Source organism: Zingiber officinale, chromosome 6A (assembly GCF_018446385.1).
Source record: "Zingiber officinale cultivar Zhangliang chromosome 6A, Zo_v1.1, whole genome shotgun sequence".
NCBI classification, from domain to species: domain Eukaryota; kingdom Viridiplantae; phylum Streptophyta; class Magnoliopsida; order Zingiberales; family Zingiberaceae; genus Zingiber; species Zingiber officinale.
The window spans coordinates 137789708-137814380 of NC_055997.1; the positions used below are offsets into that span (position 1 = coordinate 137789708).

The 24673-nt window shown below is 36.7% G+C and overlaps 1 protein-coding gene across 1 annotated transcript; it reads right to left on the bottom strand.

Moving 5' to 3' along the window:
• Positions 1-18868: 18868 nt before the first annotated feature.
• Positions 18869-20662, bottom strand: LOC121994469 (pectinesterase inhibitor 9-like). Its single transcript, XM_042548488.1, has one exon. It carries the CDS (start codon positions 20216-20218, stop codon positions 19616-19618), a length of 603 nt encoding a protein of 200 aa, XP_042404422.1. The 5' UTR covers positions 20219-20662; the 3' UTR covers positions 18869-19615.
• Between the last annotated feature and the right edge of the window lie 4011 nt (positions 20663-24673).

The window sequence follows — 24673 nt, forward strand, 5'->3', positions numbered from 1 at the left end:
TTAACTTTACTAAACTAATGTTGCTCACATGTAAATATCAGTACTTAAAACTTTCAAAAATTGAAGAGATACAATTATTAGCAGCTGTAAACATATAAGACTCATCTATACATACTACTCAAGCATATGTTCACAACTAAAACTATACATCAATCTGAACATGCTAAAAATATATATATTAATATGAACATGCATGCAACAATAATACAACTCAAATAATGGAACTAATGGCACAATAATTAAAAGGAAGAGTTCTAATACACAAAATATTCAATAAGCAAATCCAGCAACATGAAAGAATAATTCTAACATTCTGAATACAAAATCTTAATGAATTTATAAACTAAGTCCCAAGGCTTTCATAGTCCAAACATCACACATCCATCCGCACCTCCTTGTCGCCTTCCTTCGCTATAGCTTTTCCTTTCCTTTATTTGTAGTAAGAGGAAATGCAACCATAAGCAAAATGCTTAGTAAGCGCTATCTAACTCACAAAACTCGAATATGCATGTGAACATACTGAAATGCTAAACATGTAAAGCTGCTCATCTAATAGCAAGTAACAGCAAGAAAATTCTAAATAACATGCTAGCATAAAAGAAACTAAATTTGCTGAATTTTAAACTTATGTGAAGCTTATTTCACTTATTTAAAATTTATACTTTTATACTTCAAAATAATAATCTCTTGGGCCCATACTTAGTACCATTGTGCGCTCCCTAATAGCAATTGGGATAACAAACCACAAGTCCTACGAGGGTAAAGACCTTGGTCTTACCAGGGTCGAGACCTCGGAAACGGTCACCTGGATTTGTTTAACGACAACCTCGGAAGTCAGGTACTAGCCTTTTCAAGTAAAATACTTATACTTGTTAATACTTCTAATAAAAGACTGCCTCATACAAAACTGTAATGCTTTAATAGATTCTAAAACTGCATGCAAAGCTTAACAAAAATCTGTATACTAAACTTAACAAAAATCTGCATACAAGCTTAACAAAAATCTGCATACAAGCTTAACAAAAATCTGCATACAAGCTTAACAAAATCTGCATACAATCTTAACAAAAAAATCTGCATACTAGCTTAACAAAAATCTGTACTATCTCATGTTCAATGCCTAACAGCAAAATATCCGGATTGCACAGCAAACCCCAAAGGGAGCTGCTCGTGCCCCTTTCCCAGCACAACCGAATTCCACATAACACTTCAAGAGGAGCTGCTTTTACCCTTTTCATTGCACAATACCAAGTTATGCTTGCTGGAATGTTTTTTTTTAAAAAATAAAATCTATGTAAAACTTGTTCACAGCTTATGCTTTTATAGAGTAAAGAAAATCGTTGAGCATGCTACCGCAGAAAATACAAAAGGGAAATCAATTCTCAGAACTACTCTTAATCCTCTAGCAAATCTCAATTCTGCACAGTGTTCCGAAAGCAAAGAAAGAGAACAAAATCCTTAGCAAACCCAATTCTTATAGCAACAGATCCTAGAGTTTTCTGTATAGCAACACAATTCTTCAAGCATGTTACAACGGAGATAAAAGGAGAAATCAAATCTCAGAACTACTCTTACCGCAGGTGAGAGCACTTACCCTTGATCTTGAGCTTACAACCGAATTAGACTTCTAGGGTTTCGAAGAAGCTTGAAAATCCAACCTTTCCTTCTGTTGGAGTGTATACTGAAAGCCTAAGCTTTGTAAACATTCATTATGAATAAAGAATCACATTTGGTCAAATTGTCTACATTTAGTTGTAGTTGTTCAATTAATTTATATTGTAGATAACATAGTACGTGGTGTCACATGCAGAAGATAATGTTATCAGTACCTTATAAATTATAAACAGTAGCTTGCGACCAAAATGGAAAGGAACAAACCATTAGAAGGTCGTAGTGTAATTAGGTATCAGTTTATCTTGACTGTATAATTACACTAGTACACTCAGAGTGTATTGAGTAGGACCATTTGAAGTCGTTTCTTTTATACTGACTTTATAAAGAAACAAAGACGTCGGTTATTATGGAAGTGTGTGCTCTTAATCCTAATATAATAACAAGCACATATATTTGATATTTATTTCTTTAATTTATCAATGGGTGAGATTTAGTTCGATGAATCAATAAGCCCGATAAATTGGGAAATGATATCACTTATAGTGTGTGTTGTTGATTATAGAAGGAAACTGTGTCCTAGAGATACTAGGTTGATAATGTCCTCAAGAGGAGCTCATAAGGATTGTCATGTTAAACCCTGCAGGTGGACTTAGTCCGACATGACGATAAAGTTGAGTGGTACTACTCTTGGACTAAGATATTAATTAAATGAGTTGTCAGTAACTCACTTAATTAGTGGACATTCGATATCTTAAACACAGGGAGACTAACACACTCATAATAAGAAGGAGCCCAAAAATGTAATTTGGGATTGGTGCGGTAGTTCAATAATAGTTCTCTAGTGGAATGAATTATTATTGATAAAATTAAGTTATGCGTTCGGGGCGAACACGGGATGCTTAATTTTATCGGGAGACCAAAACCAATTCCTCCTCTCGGTCCCTATCGTAGCCTCTTATTTATAGAGTACTATACCCACCTATACCCACCTTCTATACCCACCAATAGAGGGTCAGCCAAGCTAGCTTGGGAACCAAGCTAGGGCCGGCCTAGGTATAAGATTGGGTGGCCGACCCTAGCTTGAACCCAAGCTAGTGGGGGCCGGCCAAATTAAATTAAAAAAGAAATTTAATTTTAATTTTTATTATGTGGAAGATATAATTTATTAAAGAGAATTAAAATTAAAATATCTCTCTTGTAAAAGATCTACAAAAGATTAAAGAAAGAGATTAGATCTCTTTCCTTATTTGTAGATTGGTGAGATATTTTATTTTTTCTTTAAAAATTATTCACATGTTGTAAAATTAAAATTATAGAAATTTCCTTTTTATCAACTATGAAGAGATTTTGAAGAGAAATTTTATTTTTTAAAATTTCTGGAAACAAATTAGGAAGTTTTAATTGTTGATTGAAACTTGTCCAATTTGTTTTCATTGATGTGGCCGGCCATAAGATTTCAATTGGGGAAATTTTATTTTATTTTTCTCAATTAAATCATGTCAAGGAAATTGAGAAAATTTTATTGTAATTAAATTTCCTAATTTGCCTAGGCCAAGGAATATAAAAGAAGGGGTGAGGGTGTCTTCATGACACAACCTCTATTATTTTCTCTCCCTCTTTTCCTTGGTGTTGTGGCCGACCATCATCTCTTCTCCTCTTCCTCTTTGTGGTGGCCGAAACTCTCTATTGCTTGGAGCTCTTGTGAAGGCCGGATACTACTTGGAGAAGAAGAAGAAGGAGGAGAGAAAGCTTGCATCTCTTGGAGCTTGGTTGGTGTTTTGTTCTTCATCCTTGGTAAAGCTTCTTTGTGGCCGAACCTAGCTAGGAGGAGAAGAAGGTGGTTGGTGGTTTCTCATCTCGGAAGATCGTTGCCCACACAACGTCCGAGGTTAGAAGAGGAATACGGTAGAAGATCAAGAGGTCTTTCTAAAAGGTATAACTAGTAATTTTTCTTTCCGCATCATACTAGTTATTTTTGGAAAAATACCAAATACAAGAGGCTTATGATTCTAGAATTTCGAATATGTTTTTCGATATTGTGTTCTTTTATTTTTTCTTTTCCTTGTGATTTGATTGTTCTTTTCGGTTAACCTAAAGTTATTTTAGGAAATTAAATATTAGCTTTCTATAAAAGGTTTTGTCTAGTCGGTGGTGGTTGCTCCTATATCCAAGAACGCCATGTGCCTCGCCACGTCAGTACTGGGAACCGATTATGGAAATTAATATTTAATGGAATTAATAACTTAAGGTGATTTGGGTCGAACGTGTTAAGTTCCGCAGGAGACCCAAGTCAAAACCTAAAAGAACGAATAGATTAAGTTTTGGATCAAACGTGTTAAGTTCCGCAGGCGATCCAAAATTTAATTTAAAAGAACACATGGTAGCTAGGAAAAGGTTCAGACCTTTGTACAAAATTTTTGTACAGTGGAACCTCTAGATTTTCCGAGTAGCAACCAACACCTTCGTGCCTACGGATTCCCTCGACGAGAAGGTCTCTATTCTGTGGAGAGCTCACGGGATTTGCCCTTCACCAACCACTGGAGACGAAGCCCTAGCTTCGGCTTCGTCTTCCACCCGAGCACCGCCACCGCATACGAGACAAAGGAGAGGAAGGGTTTAGGTCACGACCAAAATTATCCCTAAGTTCTCTCTTAATCTCCCTTTATAACCAGAGTACTCTGTTATCTACTATTGCTTAAATACATTTCGCTATCTATTTTATCAGCATGGCCTGCTTGGGTACTTGGCTATCATGCTTCGCTTAAGTCTTGGACTGGGTCGGAGGTCGCGGGTTCGAACCTCGGCTGAACCTCTTTATTTTTTTGCAACTTCTTCATTTTGGTAAAAATACCAAACGAACTCTGAAAATTGCATAAAAATACTCTAAAAATTTCTAAAAATCTCTAGAATATTTCTAAATCATTTCTAAATATTTTTAAGTACTATTAGGACTCGCAATGAGGAAATTTGGATTGTTATAGGTTAAGTCACTCCAAAAGGAGGTAATAGCCCTTAAGGAAATGACTAACTCGAGTTTTTTGACTAAGCAAGTTAAGGAGGAGAATTCCAATTTAAAAACTCAAGTCAAAGAACTCAAGGACTCATTAAAATGGTTCACTTTGGGTTCCAAGAACCTTGACCTAATTCTTGGAAAACAAAGGGTCGTATACAACCGAACTGGACTTCGATACAAGGCCAAACAAAGATTTAGGTCCTGCTTATCATTAGTAAATTGATCAAATAGAAACTTAGTCCAAGCATGGGTCCCCAAGTCGAACTTGATTAATCAAGTTGGACTTGGTCAATATTGGATCCCTAAGGATCATATTTATTACCTTGATAGACCTTATCGAGACTATGATTTAGGGAGAGCCAATAAAAAGACCATTTTTATCATAAAATAGAATTTACTGCTTTTTATTATTCATGCTTAGACTAGGATAAATAAAGACCTAGGCTTGATTCACACTTGACTAGTTAGACCAAGGAGTTCAGAAAGGAAATTAAATATACAATTTCTTTGAAAGATTTTGTCTAGAAGTAGTGGATGATCCCATACCCAAGAAGGCCTAGTGCCTCGCCACAGCCTAGAAGCCAATTATTGAAATAAATATTTAATTGACTAACTGTAAAACCTTAGTTAACTTAATTGTAAATCAATCCTTAGATTAGAATTTAAATTGAAGATTAAATTAATCATCTTACAAAAACCTATAAGGATCCCTGATTGATAATTTAGAAAAGGGTGAGATGAACTTAGGTAAAATTTAGAATTAATTAACAAATCAATAAAATCTTAATTAATCATTTAATAAATCTTAATTAATAAATCTATAAATCTTAATTAATCTTAATTACAATTTCCAATAAATTTCAAAATGTTAATTACTTTCAAATCATAATTAAATTATTTTCAAATCATAATTAAATTATTATCAAATTTTAAAATGTTAATTAGTTTCAAACCATAATTAAATTATCTTCAAATTTCAAAATGTTAATAATTATTTAATTTCAATTAATTCTTAATCAAAGAGAATTATATTCAAATCATAATTATTTTTAAATATTGTCAAAAAAATTTTAAAGTTTAAAATTTAATTCTCCTAATGTTTTTAAATTTAAACCTAATTCTGAAACTTAAATATATTTTTTTAAAATCCTCAAATTCAAACTTAATAAATTTTTAAATCCAAATTTAGCTTAAATTATTTTTAAAATAAATCTTCAAAATTTTAATTATTGTCAAATGTTTAAATCTAATTAAACTTATATTTTAAATTAAAAATTCAAACTTATAATTTTCTAAGTTTCAATGTTTTTAAAATATTGATAAAATTAAAATAAACTTGACTCCGTCTCACACACACTCATAAGTTGAACATGTTTGATAACCTAGAATGGGTGAGATGGAAAATCAGGAAAGTAAATAATAACTTTTATGTTTTTTTTCATGCTTGGAATCTAGGACTCTAAAATATTTTTTTACGTTAATTAAGGGGGAGTGCAAAGAAGTTTAAGACATTATTTTTTATTTTGTTAAAGCATTATTTTTCAAAAGTTAAACTATTCAAAAAGAGGAAGTTCATTTTTTTTACTATTTTTGAAAATAAAAATAAATTATTATTTAAAAAAAGACAGAAACTAGGTATTTAATAAAGTATATGTAAGTATTTTTTTCAAAAAAAATTATTTACTTAGCTAAGTATTTTTAGAAGAAATTATTTTTAAAAGCTAAGTATTTAAACAAAAGTATTTTTAAAAGCTAAGTGTTTAAGCGAAATTATTTTTAAAAACTAAGTGTTTAAGCAAAATTATTTTTAAAAAAGCTAAGTATTTAAGCAAAATTATTTTTAAGCTAAGTGTTTAAGCAAAATTATTTTTAAACTAAGTGTTCAAGCAAAATTATTTTTAAGCTATGTACTTAACTTAGTTTTTATCAAAAAATTTAAACTAAGTTTTAATCAAAATTCTTTTTAAGCTATGTACTTAACTTAGTTTTTATCAAAAAATTTAAACTAAGCTTTAATTAAAATTCTTTTTAAGCTGAGTACTTTTAACTAAGGTTTTTTCAAAACATTTATAAAGCTAATTCTTATCAACTTCTTTTGAAAGTTAAGTATTTGACAAAATAAGTATTTTCAAAGCTAAAAATTAACTAAGTTTTTTTTTGAAAAAAACTAGGTTTTTTCAAAGCATTTCTAAATTAGTTAAATCTATTTCAAAGCACTTATTTTCAAAAGCTAAGTTTAGCTAAGTTTTTTTAAAAAGGATGACTCACTTTCAAATGCTTAAATATATTTTTAAGTGCTAAGTTTTTTAAGTGCTACCCTTCAGGGGGAACTTAAAGTTAAAATAATAAATATTTTTTCTATGTAAAACAAACTTCTCTCTACTTAGTATTATTTTTTATTTATGTCAAAGGGGGAGAGAAAAGTCAAAATTAAGAAAGTTAAGAATTTAAACATAATTTTTATGAAAGGGGGAGCATAAGGAAGTTTTTTTCAAAGCATTGTAGTTATGCTCATGCTTAAATTCATTTATTATTTTTTTATGTTTTACTTAACGTTGAATCGTGTTGCCATAATCAAAAAGGGAAAAATTATTGATGTGGGAAGCATCCGACAATCGAACTTGTGTTTTGATTATGTCAAAGGGTCCAAAGTTAAGTTGTCTTGTTATCTAACAAGATTCATTGAGCTTATAGGAAAGTCCTAAGTTATCTTAGGCAAAAGTCCTAATGGATTCTAAACAGATGGAGGTGGTAACCCTAGGTCCTAGGGGACGGTAAACCTAGGTGATGGAAAGTCCTAGTTGCGGTTAGGTAGGTGAAAAATCCTAGGGGTGGTAACCCTAGGTCCTAGGGGGTGGTAACCCTAGGCTGAGAAAAACCCTAGGGGTGGTAATCCTAGGTCTTAGGGGGTGGTAACCCTAGGCAAAAAGTCTAGTCGGTCTAGAGGATCGATTTGGCAACAGGTAATCTCTCTTGAGAGGAGTAGGTGAGGACGTGTTCCTCGATAAGGGAACAATAGGTGTCGGTTCAACCTAGGATTTCTGGAGTAAATCCGAAGTTAGAATCGGACTGTCCAAAGGCTGTCAACTTATTTGTTTGATATTATTTGTTATTTGTCTAACTCTTCTTTGTAGGAAACTAATAATTCTGCAGGGTCAGACTTATCCTTGATCGGTCGATCGAACGACCATATCAGTCGGTCAAACCCCAGTACAACAGGATCATATTTCTAGATTACAGACCGGGTTCGATCGAGGGATCAATCGATCGAACCTGGGGACCGGTCAACCGAACCGAGGATAAGAGTTGACCTGATCGAAGCCAGGGTGATCGAATCAGATGAGGAGGAGATCATCTGATCGATCGATCGAACATGGGGATCGGTCGACTGATCCGCTTCGAGTCAAACCTGATCCTGAGTTTCGAGGATCTGGATCAGATCTGAAGAGGCTATAAAAGGAGCCTCAGTCAGCACTTCGAAGACAACCAAAAATAGAACAACTTGTGCTCCTGTGCACTGCTCCGAACGCTTCAACAACGCCCTGCTGTTCTGACAATCGATGACTATTTCCATCATCTTTATATTGTCGGTATAATCTTTTAAGTTCAATATTTGTATTTACCTGTTTGTAAAGATTCTTGAGCTTATAGTGATTGTCCATCGAAAGCACACTCATGTGCGAGCCTTGGAGTAGGAGTCGACACAGGCTCCGAACCAAATAAAAGAAATTGTGTTAGGGTTTGTTTCTTTTCATTATTCTGCTGCGTTACTTTGAGTTTTTCGAAATGAACGAATTAGGCACAAGTGCTTTTTACCCCCCCCCCCCCCCCCCCTCCCTTCTAGCGCTTTACGATCCTACATATTTGGGTTAAGATCGTTAAGTTAATTACTTTTCTTTTTAGGTAAAAGTCTATTTCCTTTCTTTACAAGATTGGAATTAAGATTTGATAATTATAATTTCTTTCATTATTTGAGTCTTAGGTTATTGTCTATATAAGAGTCATGTTTAGATGTTGAGAGATCAACCCTCTAGTTTTAATAAAAAGTTTCCTTCTTGGAGGTTCCTCTTCTTATTTTCTCCTCAATTTCCTCTTCTAATCAGTCCACAGGATAATCGCTATCCTATCCGGCATCAGTTGGCATCAAAGCCTGAGAAGGTCATCAACAGATCCAATGGCAGGTTGTTGTAGTTGTAGTCACAGTCACAACAACAGGCAGGCTTCGACAGAGGAAGTTGAGCACCATAATCATAGCATCCAGAATATAATAATGATTGAGGATTTACGGAGATAAGTTACAAATTTAACCTATTGTATGGCGGCGTGAGATCTCTCAATATCATGAGATTTCAGATCGAGTATCTAAATATTCCTTCAAGAACCCATATCACCGGCGAGACTCACCTCAGGAACACCATGGACGAGAGGAGCCTACTGGAGACTTCATATTTCGGGATCTGCTCGAATTCTATGGTTTGTTGCTAGCAAAGGACTTCATTGACTGGATCAACAAAGTAGAGCAGATCTTTGACAACAAGCGAGTTCCAGATCAGATAAAAGTGAAGTTAATTGCCATCAGACTCAAAGGGCTAGCATTAATCTGGTGTAAACATATGCGGCACTCTCGGGACAAGAAAGGTAAATCCCAAATAACTATTTGGGAAGATATGAAGGAAACATGAAGGAACACTTCCTTCCCTTCGCCTACACCCAAACTCTGTTCCAGCGACTTCACTATTAAAACAGGGTGCAAGATCAATCGACGAATATACAGAAGAGTTTTTTCATCTGGTGACTTGCAATGACCTATCCGAGACATAAGAGAAGCAGATGGCATGATACTTAGGGGGTCTGTGCTTGGCCTTACAAGATGCCCTCAGTCTTCATTCACGCTCGACGGTGGCAAAGGTCTTTCAGCGTGCATTAGTGACTAAAAAGCAACAAAATAGGAAACCAGCAGAGAGAGGCGACCAGAACAATCAGCCAACTTGGTCTTAAAATTCTCGTCCTTCATAGCAACAGCCACCGCAACAGCCATCGAAATGACCATCGCAATGGTCACCACAGGTTTATTCTAAGGCCCTTGTCAGATGTTATTAATGTGGTTAACAAGGACATATGGTGCACCAATGCAAGAAGCCCTTTTCTATTGATTCAAAGGGCAAAAATTTGTTGATTGAGGAAGAAGTGATAGAAGATATAACAATAATTGGCGATCTGATGTATGAAGCATTTGACGAAGTGATTTTTGGTGATGGTCATGAGACTTTAGTTGTTTGTAAGAGTCTGCTGACTCCCAAGGACGATTTAAGGGATGATTAGTTGAGAATCAATATTTTTCATACTACCTGTATTATCGCAGATAAACTCTGCAAGATAATAATTGACAACGACAATTTTGAGAATGTAATATCTGCAAAGGCTATCTAAAAATTACAACAGAAGATAAACTGTCATCCTAAACCCTATAAGTTATCTTGGCTGAATAAAGAAAGTGAGGTAACAGTAGACCGACGATACCTCATTTCCTTTTCAATTGGTAAATATTTTAATAGTGCTTGGTGTGATGTGTTGGTCATGGATGTATGTCATATATTGTTAAGGCGACCATGGCAATATAATCGTAGTGTTGTTCATGATGGGCGGAAGAATGCCTATACCCTTAACGTCGAAGGAAAAAAAATTGTGTTGGCGCCACGATGGGAAGGAACTATTCCAATTCTGATAGCTAAAATACTAATCTATTTTCTATATCCAGTTTTCAAGATGAGGTGGAGCAATGAGTTGTGTATTCTTTGCTACCATGGCAAAGTATTACTCCAACCATGGACGTTGAGTTACCAACCGAAGTACAACAGCCGCTAGAGGATTTTGATGAGCTGATGCCGAAGGATCTTCCTTTTGGGCTACTATTTATGTAAATTTTTCAACATCATATTGACCTTGTTCCATATTTGAGTTTGCCTAATCGGCCAGCTTATCGTCTTAGCCCTAAGGAAGTAGAAGAATTGTAGCATCAAGTGATAGAGTTGCTAGAAAAGGAGCACATCTGAGAGAGCATGAGCCCCTGTGCAATTTCTGCCCTACCAGTATCGAAGAAGGATGGCTCGTAGCATATGTGTGTCGATAGCAAAGCCATCAACAAGATTACAGTGAAGTACAGATTTTCAATTCCCCGCTTGAATAACATGTTGGATAAGCCATCAGGTTATAAGGTCTTCTCAAAAATTGACCTTAAAAGTGGATACCACCATATTAGAATAAGGTCTGGTGATGAATGGAAGACGGTATTCAAGATGCAGCATGGGCTATATGAGTGGATGATCATGCCTTTTAGACTGTCCAATGCACCCAGTACCTTCATAAGGTTTATGCATCAGATCGTGCGACCCTTTATTGGAAAGTTTGTGGTGATATATTTTGACGACATCCTCATTTACAGTCCAATATGGGCATCACACTTCGATCATCTCCGTGTTATCTTTAAAAAACTGAAAACGGAGTGCTTATTTGTAAATAAGAAGAAGTGCTCTTTCTTTGCTACATCGGTAACTTTCCTCAGCTTTATTATGTCTATTGAAGGTGTACATGCAGATCAAACAAAGATAGATGTAGTCTTAGGGTGGCCTTAACCGAGAACCTTTCACGATGTCAGAAGCTTCCATGGCTTAGTTTTTTTCTACCATCGGTTCATTAGAAATTTTAGTACTCTGATTGCTCCTATCACCGAGTGTCTCAAGGGAAGGAATTTCAAGTAGTACGAATAAGTAGAGGCTAGCTTTTAACTGGTCAAAGAAAGGATGACCAAAGCATCAATTTTGGCCCTTCTTGATTTTGATAGATTATTCGAGGTCTATTGTGATGCATCCAGTATAGGTATCGAGGGTATTCTGAGTCAATCTAGATGACCAATTACTTTCTTCAGTGAGAAGCTCTCCGAGTCCAAGAAAAATTATTCTACTTGTGACTTGGAGTTCTATGTCATTACGCAGTCCTTGAAACATTGGCGATACTATCTAGTATAGAAGGAATTCATCCTATTCACTGATCATGAAGCATTAAAGTATATCAATGGTCAACACAAGCTAAGCAAGAGGCATGCCAAGTGGGTGGCTTACTTGTAAGAGTTCACCTTACACTAAGGCACCAAGCTAGAAGTCTGAACCGTGTCACATATGCCCTGAGTCAGAGTTCTTCATTGCTCACCACCATGAGTACTAGCGTTGTGGGCTTTAAGATTTTTCTAAATATATATACAGTTGACCCATCATTCGGAAGGATATTCCTAGAAGTACATGATGGTTACAGACATGATTTTATTTTGCATAATGGTTATCTATTTCATAGGTTATAGTTGTGCATTCCAAACCGCTCTCTAAGGCAACAAATTATAAGTGAGTTTCATAATGAGGGGTACTTTGGATGTGATAAGACGTTGGCCCTCATCTTTGCTAATTTCTATTGGCCCAAGTTAACCGGCGATGTCGCTCACTTTGTGTTGGTTCAGCGGGGCCGGCAAGAGGGGGTGAATTGCCTGCAAAATAAAAGTATACCCTCCTCGATTCTTTCAACTCAAACAGTGCAATAGTAATAAAGTAAACTAACAGAAATAAAGAAAAAGACTCAGTAATTTACTTGCTTACAACTAAGAAGGTTGTTAATCTAAGGCAATAGAAAAAGCTCTGAAAGATCTCCTTCTCTGAAGGCAGAGAAGTCTTTTACACACTAGAAGCTCAGAACTATTGCTAGAAATGAATACAGAGTTGATTGCTTGATTGATACCTATTTCCTAACTCCATGGGCCATTTTATAGCTCCTGGAAATCTTATCTTGAAGGTCCAAGGCGCCTCCAATAGAGGTCCAAGGCGCCTCCAACGAATAGATGGATAAAACTTTATCCATTGTGCAAATGGTCATCTTTGACCTGTCTAAGGCACCTCCATTGAGCAATGAGGGCACCTCCAAGGTGAAGGCGCCTCCATTGATCAATGAAGGCGCCTCGGGCTTTACTTCCAACTCACTTTCTCCTTTGCTTTGACTTCCGAAGCTCCATGCGTTTGGGTGATTCCGACCAACTAAAATAGGGCTCACCCGAACCCAATTTCCGGCCTTCTCCTCGAGCAGGCTTTCGTCCTGACTTTACATCCCTCGAACGTCGTGCACATTCTTCTCGCCCACCAGTGTACTCTTCTGCAGCTCTCTCGTCCTTCGGACGCACCGAGCCCATCGACTCCCTTCCCATGTCGTCCTTCTCGCTAGCTGCGTCTTCCGCTTGACTTCCTGTGCTCCTAAGTTCCTGCACACTTAGACACAGGGATCAAATAACAAAGCAGAACCTAACTAACTTAGTTGATCATATCAAAATACCCACAGGGTCTAACAATCTCCCCCTTTTTGATGTGCATCAACCCAAGTTCAAGTTAGGGTAAAATAAACAACTAATAATTTAAAGAATGATTAAACTACCAGTTTGAGCATAAATTTACAATTAAAATAAATTGCAACATCAAATTTAGGTCTATCTGACACCAATTTTTGAAAAGAATATCATTTAATAAAAATTCAAACGGAATGTGAAAATATTTCTAACTCCCCCTTAACTTGTGTCTATCTCTCCCCCCTTTGATCACAACAAAAACAGGGTAGAAAACATGTTCAAACTAAATTCTAAGTCTTTTAAAATAAATTTATGAGACTTTTGAAAGAATTTCTAAGTTAAAAACAATTTAAGAATTTTCTAAGTTAAAACTTAGGTAAGAGAAAAAATTTCTAATTTAGTTCTAATTTCAGAAGAAATTTTAACTTAGGCAATAAGAAATATTATTTGAGAATTTTCGAAAAAGATTTTATGCAAGAAAATATTTTTGATGAATTAAGAAAAAATGTTTTAAAAACTTTCTAAAGCATTAGTTAATTCTAATTTTAATGTTTTTCCATAAAGTTAATTAAATATTTTATTTCAATATTTTAGCTTCCAGGTCATGGTGAGGTACTAGACTTTCTTGGTTATTGGAGCAACAACCACTTCCTTAGACAAAGTCTCATAAAGAAACTCATTGTTTAATTTTCTCGTTGTAAGCTCTTAAAAAATTTTATTTGAAAAAATTTAGTATAAAAAAGATTTTGGAACCCAGTAAAGGTTCCTTCCTACTGGATTAATTAAGAACTTAGGAGGTACATAGTTTCTAGGAACTTTTCTAAGTTGTCCCTGATGCTTTCTAATATACCAATTTAATTTTTCATAAACTCTAAGTTTTGATTTTGGAAATTTAATTAAGCATGCATGATTATTTTTTAATTTCTCAATTTCAATTTTTAGTTTCTCATTTTCTAATTTTAAAATATCATACATTTCTAGTGAACATGCTTTTGATAATTGTAGTTTTAATTCAACATTTTCTTTTTCTAATTTCACTAGATCTTTTGTAAGCACTTTGATAAATTCAAAAGACTGAGTAGAGGTGAGATCACGTACCTTACTTACATCACTTGGTGATGCTCCCACTTCGTCGCAGCTTTCTTTTTCTTCTGATGATCCTCCCCTTTCATCTATGCTCATCTCCGAGCTAATTTCTTCGAAAAGATGATTGGCCATCAGTGCTACACCCGAGAAGGCTTCGACTTCTGATTCGGAGGATAAAGAATCATCCCAAGTGGCCTTCAGACTCTTGCGTTTAGTGGATGTTGGTCTCTGAGACTTGTCCTTTTTCTTTAATTTGGGGTAGTCATCCTTGATGTGCCCTTCCTCATTGTAGTTATAGCATCGAACCGTTCTTTTACTTCGTTGATGTTTTTTTGACTGCGATCTAAATTTTCTAGTTTTAATAAATTTATTTAATTTTCTTACTAAAAGAGTCGCTTCAGTTTCGTCGATCAACGCTTCAGAATCGGGATCGTCCTTTTCGACTTATAGGGTAACATTGAGGTTCGTCTTCTCCGTTTGTTTAGGCTCTGCGATTCGAGACTCGTGAAGTTCAAATGTAGAGAATAAATTTTCTAAACTACTTACCTCAAGGTTCTTAGAGATGTAGTAAGCATCTACTAAGGACGCCCACTCTGGAGTTCTTGGGAAGGTGTTGAGCGCATACCGGATGGAATCTCGATTTGTTACCGATTCATCGAGATTTGTCAATTGCATTATCAGCTCCTTGATTCTCGCTTGGAGTTGCATTACCTTCTCGCCGGTGTTCATCCGGAGATTCGTTAGTTGAGTCCAGAGGATGTCACGCCTCGCTAGCTTTGCTTCTGAGGTGCCTTCGTGGAGCTCCAAGAATTTATCCCAGAGGTCTTTGGCGGAGTCGTAGCTTCCGATCCGACTTACCTCCTGGGGCGGCAGAACACTGAGCAGGTGAAATTCTGTCTTTCCGTTGGCCACGAAATCGGCCTACTCCTTCTTCATCCAGTTGTATTCTTCTTTGTCTTTTGGCGTTGTATATCCATATTTCATTATTAAAAGGATATCGAATTCGATCTTGAAAAATACCTTCATTTTTCGCTTCCCTGTAGCGAAGTCTCCGTCGAACTTCGGGGGATGAATGTTCGCTCCGGCCATCGTCTTGATCTTTTTGTTCAGTTAGCGGTTAGTCCTTCTGAGGCGGTCAAGCTCTGATACCACTTGTTGGCTCAGCGAGGCTGGCAAGAGGGGGTGAATTGCCTGCAAAATAAAAGTATACCCTCCTTGATTCTTTCAACTCAAACAGTGCAATAGTAATAAAGTAAACTAACAGAAATAAAGAAAAAGACTCCACAATTTACTTGGTTACAACCAAGAAAGTTGTTAATCCAAGGCAGTAGAAAAAGCTCTGAAAGATCTCCTTCTCTGAAGGCGAAGAAGCTTTTTACACACTATAAGCTCAGAACTATTGCTAGAAATGAATACAGAGTTGATTGCTTAATTGATACCTATTTCCTAGCTCCATGGGTCATTTTATAGCTCCTGGAAATCTTATCTCGAAGGTCCAAGGTACCTCCAATAGAGGTCCAAGGCACCTCCAACGAGTGGATGGATAAAACTTTATCCATTGCGCAAACGGTCACCTTTGACCTGTCTGAGGTGCCTCCATTGAGCAATGAGGGCACCTCCAAGGTGAAGGCGCCTCCATTGATCAATGAAGGTGCCTTGGGCTTTACTTCCAACTCACTTTCTCCTTTGCTTTGACTTCCGAAGCTCCATGCGTTTGGGTGATTTCGGCCAACCGAAATAGGGCTCATCCAAACCCAATTTTTGACTTTCTCCTCGAGCAGGCTTTCGTCCTGGCATTACATCCCTCAAACGTCGTGCACGTTGTTCTCGCCCACTGGTGTACTTTTCCACAGCTCTCTCGCCCTTCGGACGCACCGAGCCCGTCGGCTCCCTTCCCGTGTCGTCCTTCTTGCTAGCTGTGTCTTCTGCTCGACTTCCTGTGCTCCTAAGTTCCTGCACACTTAGACACAGAGATCAAATAACAAAGTAGGACCTAACTAAGTTGGTTGATCACATCAAAATACCCACGGGGTCCAACACTTTGTTGATCTATGTTCTGTATGTTAGCGGTCTAAGGGGGGTTCTAACCAATACAGACTTATACACTCCCCTATTCATTCCTAAAGCTCCTTGGCTCGATGTCAGCATAAATTTCATATTGGGATCGGATCACTCCACACCCAACCAAGCTCAGACTCTGTCCTTGTTGTCGTTGAAAGATTCTCAAAGATGGTGCATTTCGTAGCTTGTAGAAGACTATGGATGCTGCTCGGATTGCCCATCTTTACTTCAAGGCGATCATGCGATTACATGGCGTTCCTCAGTCCATGACTTCAAATCGAGATACCAAATTCATCAGTCACTTATAGAAGAGCTTATTGGGGAAATTGGAAATACAGTTAAACTTTAGTAGTACTTATCATCCTCAAATAGATAGACAAATCTAGGTAGTGAATCAGAGTCTAGGCAATCTTCTAAGATGCGTTATAGGAATTAAACCAAAGTAGTGGGACTTAACATTACCTCAAACAAAGTTTATCTACAACAGATCAAAAAATAGGACCATGGGATTAAGTCCTTTTGAGATTGTCTATGACTGGAATCCATCAGGAGTTCTAGACTTAGCCCTTATTCCACTTGTAGGGCGAATTAGTCCTAAAGAAGATGAGATGACAGAGCATCTTTGAGGTATTCATGAGCAAGTGAAATCGGTAATTATGGAAAGCAATACTAAGTATAATGCTCGGGTTGATCGTCATTGCCGATAGATACTTTTTCAAATTGAAGATTTTATCTGGACTGTATTGACTCATGATCATTTCCCTGTCGAAAAATATACTAACCTAAAGGATAAAAAAATCATACCATACGAAATACTATAGAAGATTAACGATAATGCCTACAAGTTGTACATTCTTAGTCATCTAAACACTTTTGATGTCTTTAATGTGAAGTAACTCTTTATTCGATGGTTGCTAATGAAATTAATCTAAACTCAAGGGCGAGTTCATTTCAAACCGAGGAGAATGATGCGCAGACCCAACCCATATTGAAGCCCAATATGAGTCTTCGAACTTCAAACGGGCATAACTTTTGACTCGGAACTCAGAATCAGGCTCTATCTATTATCACACATGCAGAATTTGAAAACCTACATTTATTATGGGTGAAACCGTAATTGTCAAATTTTTAGCCTCAAATTCCATTATTTAAACCCTTTTTAGGGTATTTTTACTATTTTTGGTAATTTTTATTTTTTGGATATTTAAGGTAATTTTCATATTTCTAGTTCTTTTAGAGAGAAATTGTCTTGATCCACATTTTGATTTGAGTTAAGATCGTTATGTTTATTATTTTCTATTTTGGGTAACAATCTATTTTCTTTTTTTATAATATTAGAATTAAGATTTGTTAATTGTAATTTCTTTCCTTATTTGAGTCTTAGGTTGTGGTTTATATAAGAGTCATGTTTAGATGTTGAGGGATCAACCCTCTAGTTTTAATAAAAAGTTTTCTTCTTGGAGGTTCCACTTCTTATCTTCTTGATTTTTCTCTTCTCGTCAGCTCGCAACATAATCGTTATCCTGTACGACATCACTTTCCATGCACCTAGATCACTCCAATGGCTCCACTAAGGCCTATTCGATCCTACTTCGACGCTAAGTTATCTAACTTTGGGTGCCTGGACTGCTCACGTGACTGCACCTCGGTGAAACTTATCTAAGTCGCCTTTATCACTTTCCGGGCTCCTGAATCGCCCTTGGGTGCTTGGAAGCTTACGTAGTCTTGCCAACCAGTGTCTACTAACTCATTTGCTAGTGAAGCTGGATTCGGGTCATTCCGGGCACTTGTATCCTATCTGGTCGCTCGGACGTCCGGGTGCCTCGATCCATTCCGGACGCTTGGAATGGCCTAACTCCAACTTTGATTTCCTACATTACAAAGTTAGCAGAATAGACATAATATGAAATATAAGTATTAAAATATTTAGATAGTCTCGAGATTATCTAGTCCCAACTTTGGATTTCACTGAAACCCTAGGTCGGATTGACGCCAACTGATCCCTCAACGAGGAACGCATTTTAACTAGATCTCTCCTCCAGTTACTTAACTTGCCATTTTCCGACTTACTTGACTCTAATCTCATTAACCCACTAGATTTTCCTGCCAGATATCCATCTTGACTTCAGCCAATTGTCTAGTCCCGCAAACTCAACTGGATTTCCTATTAAATATCAACCTATTTGACCTTCCTGCCAGTTATCAGGTCCACCAGACCTAACTGGACTTCAGCCTAGTATCAGGTCTTATCAAGTCTTTTAGTCCTGCACGCTTGGTAATTCGATTAGAATACACAATATCTGATTTTAAACCATTTATCATTTATCAAAATCTGAGTTTGACTATCGGTGCTAACTACACCAATAGTTTCCTGACTTAACAAATTCCCACTCGGCTCGTGCAACCACTAGCGACATCCTGAAAGAGCTCAAATAAAGTTGATGATTATCCTACTTAGCCAGGCCGATAACTTAAAATAATCAGCTCAAAGCATATTGATAGATAAGTAATAACTATTCCTCCAATAAATTATGAATAAAGATTCAACATGAACTTCATGTGCATTAAGCTAAATCCTTGCTTAGTTGTTGCATACATAGGAAACTCAACTAAAATTTAATTTACATATTTTTATTAAACTCACCAAAATAATCTAGTCGAATATGGCCACTTACGAGAGTGGGCAATGGTAGAATTAGACTTAAGGTTACCCGGGTTGTAGCCAGGGGTCAGTCAAAGTAGTATTAGTTTTACTTATTGATTGTATATATTGATTTTTAATTTCCAAGTTAAAAAAGAGGGTCTTTAGTCTAGAGATCCCTTTGGAGGACACTTGTAGCCCGGGTCCAGGCTCTGCCATTGGTGATGAGATTTGATTTAGTTTGTATATGCTTGAATTGATCCTAGTTTGGCTAAAGTGGGTTAAATCAAGAGGGACTATTTCAACTCGCTTAAATTAGAAGCTTCTTAACCAAGTGGGATTACTATAGGACTCTCAATGTTAAAGGGACAGCTTGGATGAGTGCGGTGATGACTGATGAAGGTCTCGATCGCCTTGGTGGGGGTTTCAAGGCATAGGTGTAGAGTTAGAGATGAACATGTGATTGCCCCATGCTCATTTGAATATTTGTATATAGCCTTATTTTCTCTGTTTGGATGAAACACTTTTAAATAGATTTTAAAACCAGCGTACTCTCTGTAGGGTAATATTGTTAAGAATTAGTATACCGTGATTACACAGCAAAACTTCATACACTACTAATTATGCTCTCACCTTTTTCCTTAATTGATTCATAACTAAACACATCAATCACAGTCATGCCATACTTTGCAGCTCCCCTCATGAAGTCGTAAATGCAAACAACGTAGCTACATGCCCACGTACTTATACGTACAATGCACAGACAAGTCAAACCATGACCTCTCTACTCTTGATTTCTATGAAGTGATCTTTCAGACTCTCCCTACGGGTCGAGTTGGTCGACGAGGGCCAGGGCATTGCTTGTGAGTTGGGCTAACTCCACCACCTTCTTCCTGATTGACTCCCTTACCGCCGGTCCGGCGAACTGAGATAGCTCGTCGAGACACATGTTCTCGTCAGTGAGCGCGGCGCTGACCCAGGCCTTCACGTTGCACAGGTGCTGCTCGAACCGGCTACTACCCAGTCGACCCATCCGGTTCATCTCGCGGATCGACCGCCGCAGTCGGTTCACTCCGTCGCGCATGATCTGGATGCAGTCCCGAATCGCGCCTGCCTCCTGCGTCGACGACCGGAGGCTCTTCTTGCCTCCTTTGGCCGCTGCAACCCGGCTGACGTAGGCGGAGGCGGAGCTGGCGCTGTCAGCTGTGAGGGTGAGTGCGAGCCGGGCCAGCTGGCGTTTGCTCCGGTGGGCCACCGGCGCGTAGGACGAGAGACTCTGTTCGCACACCTCCACGTACGACGTGACCTTGCAGGAGTCGCGCACGAATTCGGCGGAGGATTTTTTTCCGGCTGTGGCGAAGCTACCTGCAAAGAGGCAGAGCAGGACGATGACTAGAACAGAAGAAAGATCAGAACTGCGGACCATTGTGGCTTATCTAAGTCCTCCTCCTTACTCCATAGCAAGATAGGGAGCGGAACCTGAAGCCATATTATATAGAGGAGGGCGGAATATAACAGCTATTGTGATCTCCATTATCTATTGTAGCGTTGCTTGCATAGTGGAATGAAATGAGAGAAAGCTTTGGGTTAATAAGTAGTCAACGGAGGTGGTGGCTTCATGAGTGGATACTGGAGCTATACATGGAGTACCCAGAAAGCATCACGTGAAAGGTATATATTAATACACACATTTAGAATCACAACAATGGTACTAGAGCATGTGTTATGGTCGACGATGCATCAGTGTCCGGGGCGCGATGCGTCAGAGGCCGACGATGCGTCAGTGGCCTACGAAGTGGCCTTTGTGGCCGGCGACTCGGGCACGGTTGAGTGGAGGCAGAGGCATGCGGCATGAGGCGTGCGGCGAAGAAAGCGGTGAAAAAAAGGGACATGCTACACTGAAATAACGAAACACAGTGATTTAGGAAAAGTTTGATTTTAGAAAATAAAAAAATAATATATATATATATATATATATATATATATATATATATATATATATATATATATATATATATATATATATATATATATATATATAGAACGAACAAAATTACCTATTAGTTTGGTCCAATTATATCCTATTTAGATTAAACCATTAATTGATTTAAATTAAATCAGTTTAATCCAAATCGGAAATTATTTGGGCTGATTTAATTGGGCTTAGATCATATATGATCAAATGATTAGATTTATTCTATTGGATCTAATTTGATCAATTGGATTAGATTTATTTTAATGAGTTAGATCTAATCTAATGGACATTAGTTTGATCAAATAGACCTGAGTTTGATCAATAAGTTTGAAATTGACTGAAATGAGCTTAGATCAAACAATAACAAAATATAGGTACAGAAAATTTTTATCCAATTAAATCCGTTCTAATTGAGAACAATGGATCAAACTTAGGATCTGGATTCCCGATCGACCGGTCTAATGAGTCAGTGGACTTAGAGTCCTAAAAATAGAGAAGATTTATTTTCCTTAATTTATTATCTTGGTTATATGCATGTATAAATTGAATTAAGCCGGTTTTGTACTGATTAGTTAGTTTTATACTGACTTATTTAATTTTAAATTTTCAGATGGCACGGACGATTACCACATTGACTCATCGCGAAGTGCGGCGAAATCAACTCAGGGAGGAAATTCAGGAGATAGAGTAAAATTCTATTTATGGAGTCGACAGACACGTTGGACGAATGGATGACCTATCTTGGAAACTTGAACGAGAAGAGTTTCCAATCCTGGATAGTTATAGAATCTGGGCTTTGATGAGTTCATTGCCAGAGTATCTTAAGGTCATAGCAGACTATATATGGGGGGGGTGTTTTGAATGATGTGTCGCATATTCAGAATTATGTGAGGAACTACTTCACTACATGGCTGAAGAGGATCCTGAAGAGCTCGAAGAGGATCGAGAAATGATTGAGGAAGATCCAGAAGAGGATCCGATAGAGAATCCTAAAGTTGTCCCACCTATAATTGCCCCAAATGAGTCGAGGCTGAAATGGATAATATTGGCTACTGCACTAGTGTCTATCCTAGTGGGAGTAGTGGTAGCCTATCTAGTTTATTAGTGTTATATTCTTGTTATTGTCATTATGTATGAATAATATTAGTCTATTTCATTCATGTTAGTTTGTTATGTGTTAGCGATATGCAACATCTTTTTATATTAATGATATATTTATTCATTTATGTTGTTTACTCTACATGATGCATGATAAATGATTAGTTCATTTTATTAAATGATTAGTTCATTTAATTAAAAAAAATCATGATATAATAAATGATTAGTTCATTTATTGGGATGTGTGTAATAAAATTAATCAATATTAATTTAATTGATCATACGAATGATGAGTGAAAACATAGTTATCACTTCATTTTATAAACCAACTCAAATTAATATTTAGTCAATCATAAATTACATGCATATAAATTACATTGAGTACTAAATAATGTGTTTATTTATGATAGATTATGGCAACAAAAAATATTATAGCTGAACTCAACAAGGGTGAAAAACTTAATGGGGATAACTATAAGATTTGGCACCTTAAGATACAGTATGTACTTGAGGAACACAAAATTCTGGAGGCTATAAATCAGGTTATGGTAGAACCTGCAGATGGTCCTACTACACAGCACATATGAGATCTTGATGCCTATAAGGCATGGAAGAAAAAGGACTCCACTGCAAAGGTCATATTGATTAGTTTAATGATAGATGACCTAGCTTTTGAGTATGAGTCATATCTTTCGGCTTATGCAGTCTGGGGAACCTTTAAAGAGAAATACAGTCGAGTAAGTCTGAGCAACCTTCGACAGCTAATGATCAAGTTTGACAACTACAAGAAGCATCCGAATGTATCAATGGTTTAACACCTCAGGGAGATGTTGAACATTATTCGGGAGCTTGAAACTACTGCTCATGATTTGACCGATGAATAACAGGTTCAAGCAGTTATTCGTTCCCTTCCAGATTCTTGGGAGATCATGAAGTAGACCCTAACTCACAATGAGAGTATCAAGACTTTCACTGACATCTCATGCCATGTAGAATTGGAGACAGAGAGAGTTGAATCCACAAGAATTTCTGGACTAACCTATGTGGCTATCGATTCTATTGGATCATCTGGATCCATGAAAAAAAATAGTTCAAGAAAGGGAAGGGAAAGAAGAAAGAAGTTGTTACTGTAGGATAGGGCCCAATCAAGAATATAGGAAAGAAGATTGGAAAGAAGCCTAAAAACAAGTTGACTTGCTTTAACTATGGCAAGAAGGGTCACTTCGCTCGAGAGTGTACTGAGCCGAAAAAGGTAAATCCAAATATATCTTCTTTTCCTGAGCATTTTGTTGCTAATTTAGTGTTGTTAGCTGATTCTTATCCTTTGTCGATTATAGATTTTGGAGCAACCAACCATGTAGCTCGAGAGCGAGTTACATTTGTAGAGTATCATCATGCATCAGCTGGCAACAAATTATCTATGTAAGAAACAATGCAAAAGTTAAAGTCAAAGGAGTCGGCACTTGCAAACCCAACCTTCATAGTGGTAGTGTTTTGTTTCTACATGATATCTTGTGTGCTCCTAAAATTCGACGGAATCTTATTTTTGTTACGTGTCTTCTTGATTTAGGGTATTGTATTAATTTTTACAGTCGATATGTTGAACTTAAGATTGACTTTGTGTTAATCGGATATGATTTTTTAATAAATGATTTTATGGTTCTTGATGTAGAGCCAAATGTCAATTATGCAATTGAAGGTTATTTTTTCTAACATTTCTTTAACTAGTGATGCAAGTATAACTGATAAGATTTGAAATGCTAGATTAGGACACATAGGACAAAAACTTATGAATCGGTTGGCTAGAAAGGGTCTACTGGCCACTCAGGCTAAGATTCACTTGTCTATATGTGAGCATTGTCTTACTGGAAAAGTAACTAGGAAACTATTTGGTAAGACTATTAGAGTTGAATCATCATTGCAGTTAATTCATTCAGATATTTGTGGTTCAATGAATGTGAAGGCTAGACATGGAGCTTCCTATTTCATTACATTTATTGATAATTTCTTTTGTTTCGATCATGTGTATTTGATTTCTCATAAATCTGAAGCATTAGATTACTTTATTTATTACATGAATGAAGTTGAAAATCAAACAGAATGTCAAGTTAAGACTTACACACTGACCATGGAGGAAATATTTGTCTGATATGTTCAAGACACCATGTAATGATAGAGGGATTATTAGATAGCTGATAATCTCTAGAACTCCACAGCAAAATGGGATAGCTAAAAGAAGAAATATGACTCTTCTTGAAATGGTTAGGTATATAATGACACAAGCTAATTTTTCGATCTCCTATTGGGGAGATGCATTATTAACTACGGCTTATATACTTAACATAGTGTTTTCAAAGTCAATTCCATCTACCCCATATGAATTAATCTGAGACCTTGGGGGTTAGCTGCTTATGTTCATGATAGTTCTCACAAATATGAAAAACTGAGACCTAGGGATAAGAAATGTATCTTTATTAGATATCATGAAAGCTCCAAAGGTTATGTTTTCATAAGTGAGCAACAAGATAAAACCAACTCCAAAATAGATTCGAGAGATGCAACTTTTTTAGAAATAGAGTTTCCAACCAGAGGTAATGTTGATAAAGATGTTCCGTTATTTGAGGAGGATGAGATATTATCAATAAGAGAGGTGTCAAAAGGGATGTCTGAGTCTAGTCAACCAAGTGTGAGTGATATGTCAAGTCATGAGTTGACTTCTCAACAACCAAACTTATAAAGAAGTGTTCGTAAAATCAAACTTAAGAAGCGGTATGATATTGAGAATGAGACATTGATAGCACTTCCAGT

Bases quoted from the DNA above. Each gene is read 5' to 3' on its own strand.
- LOC121994469 (XM_042548488.1), bottom strand. From the start codon at position 20,218: ATGGTCCGCAGTTCTGATCTTTCTTCTGTTCTAGTCATCGTCCTGCTC.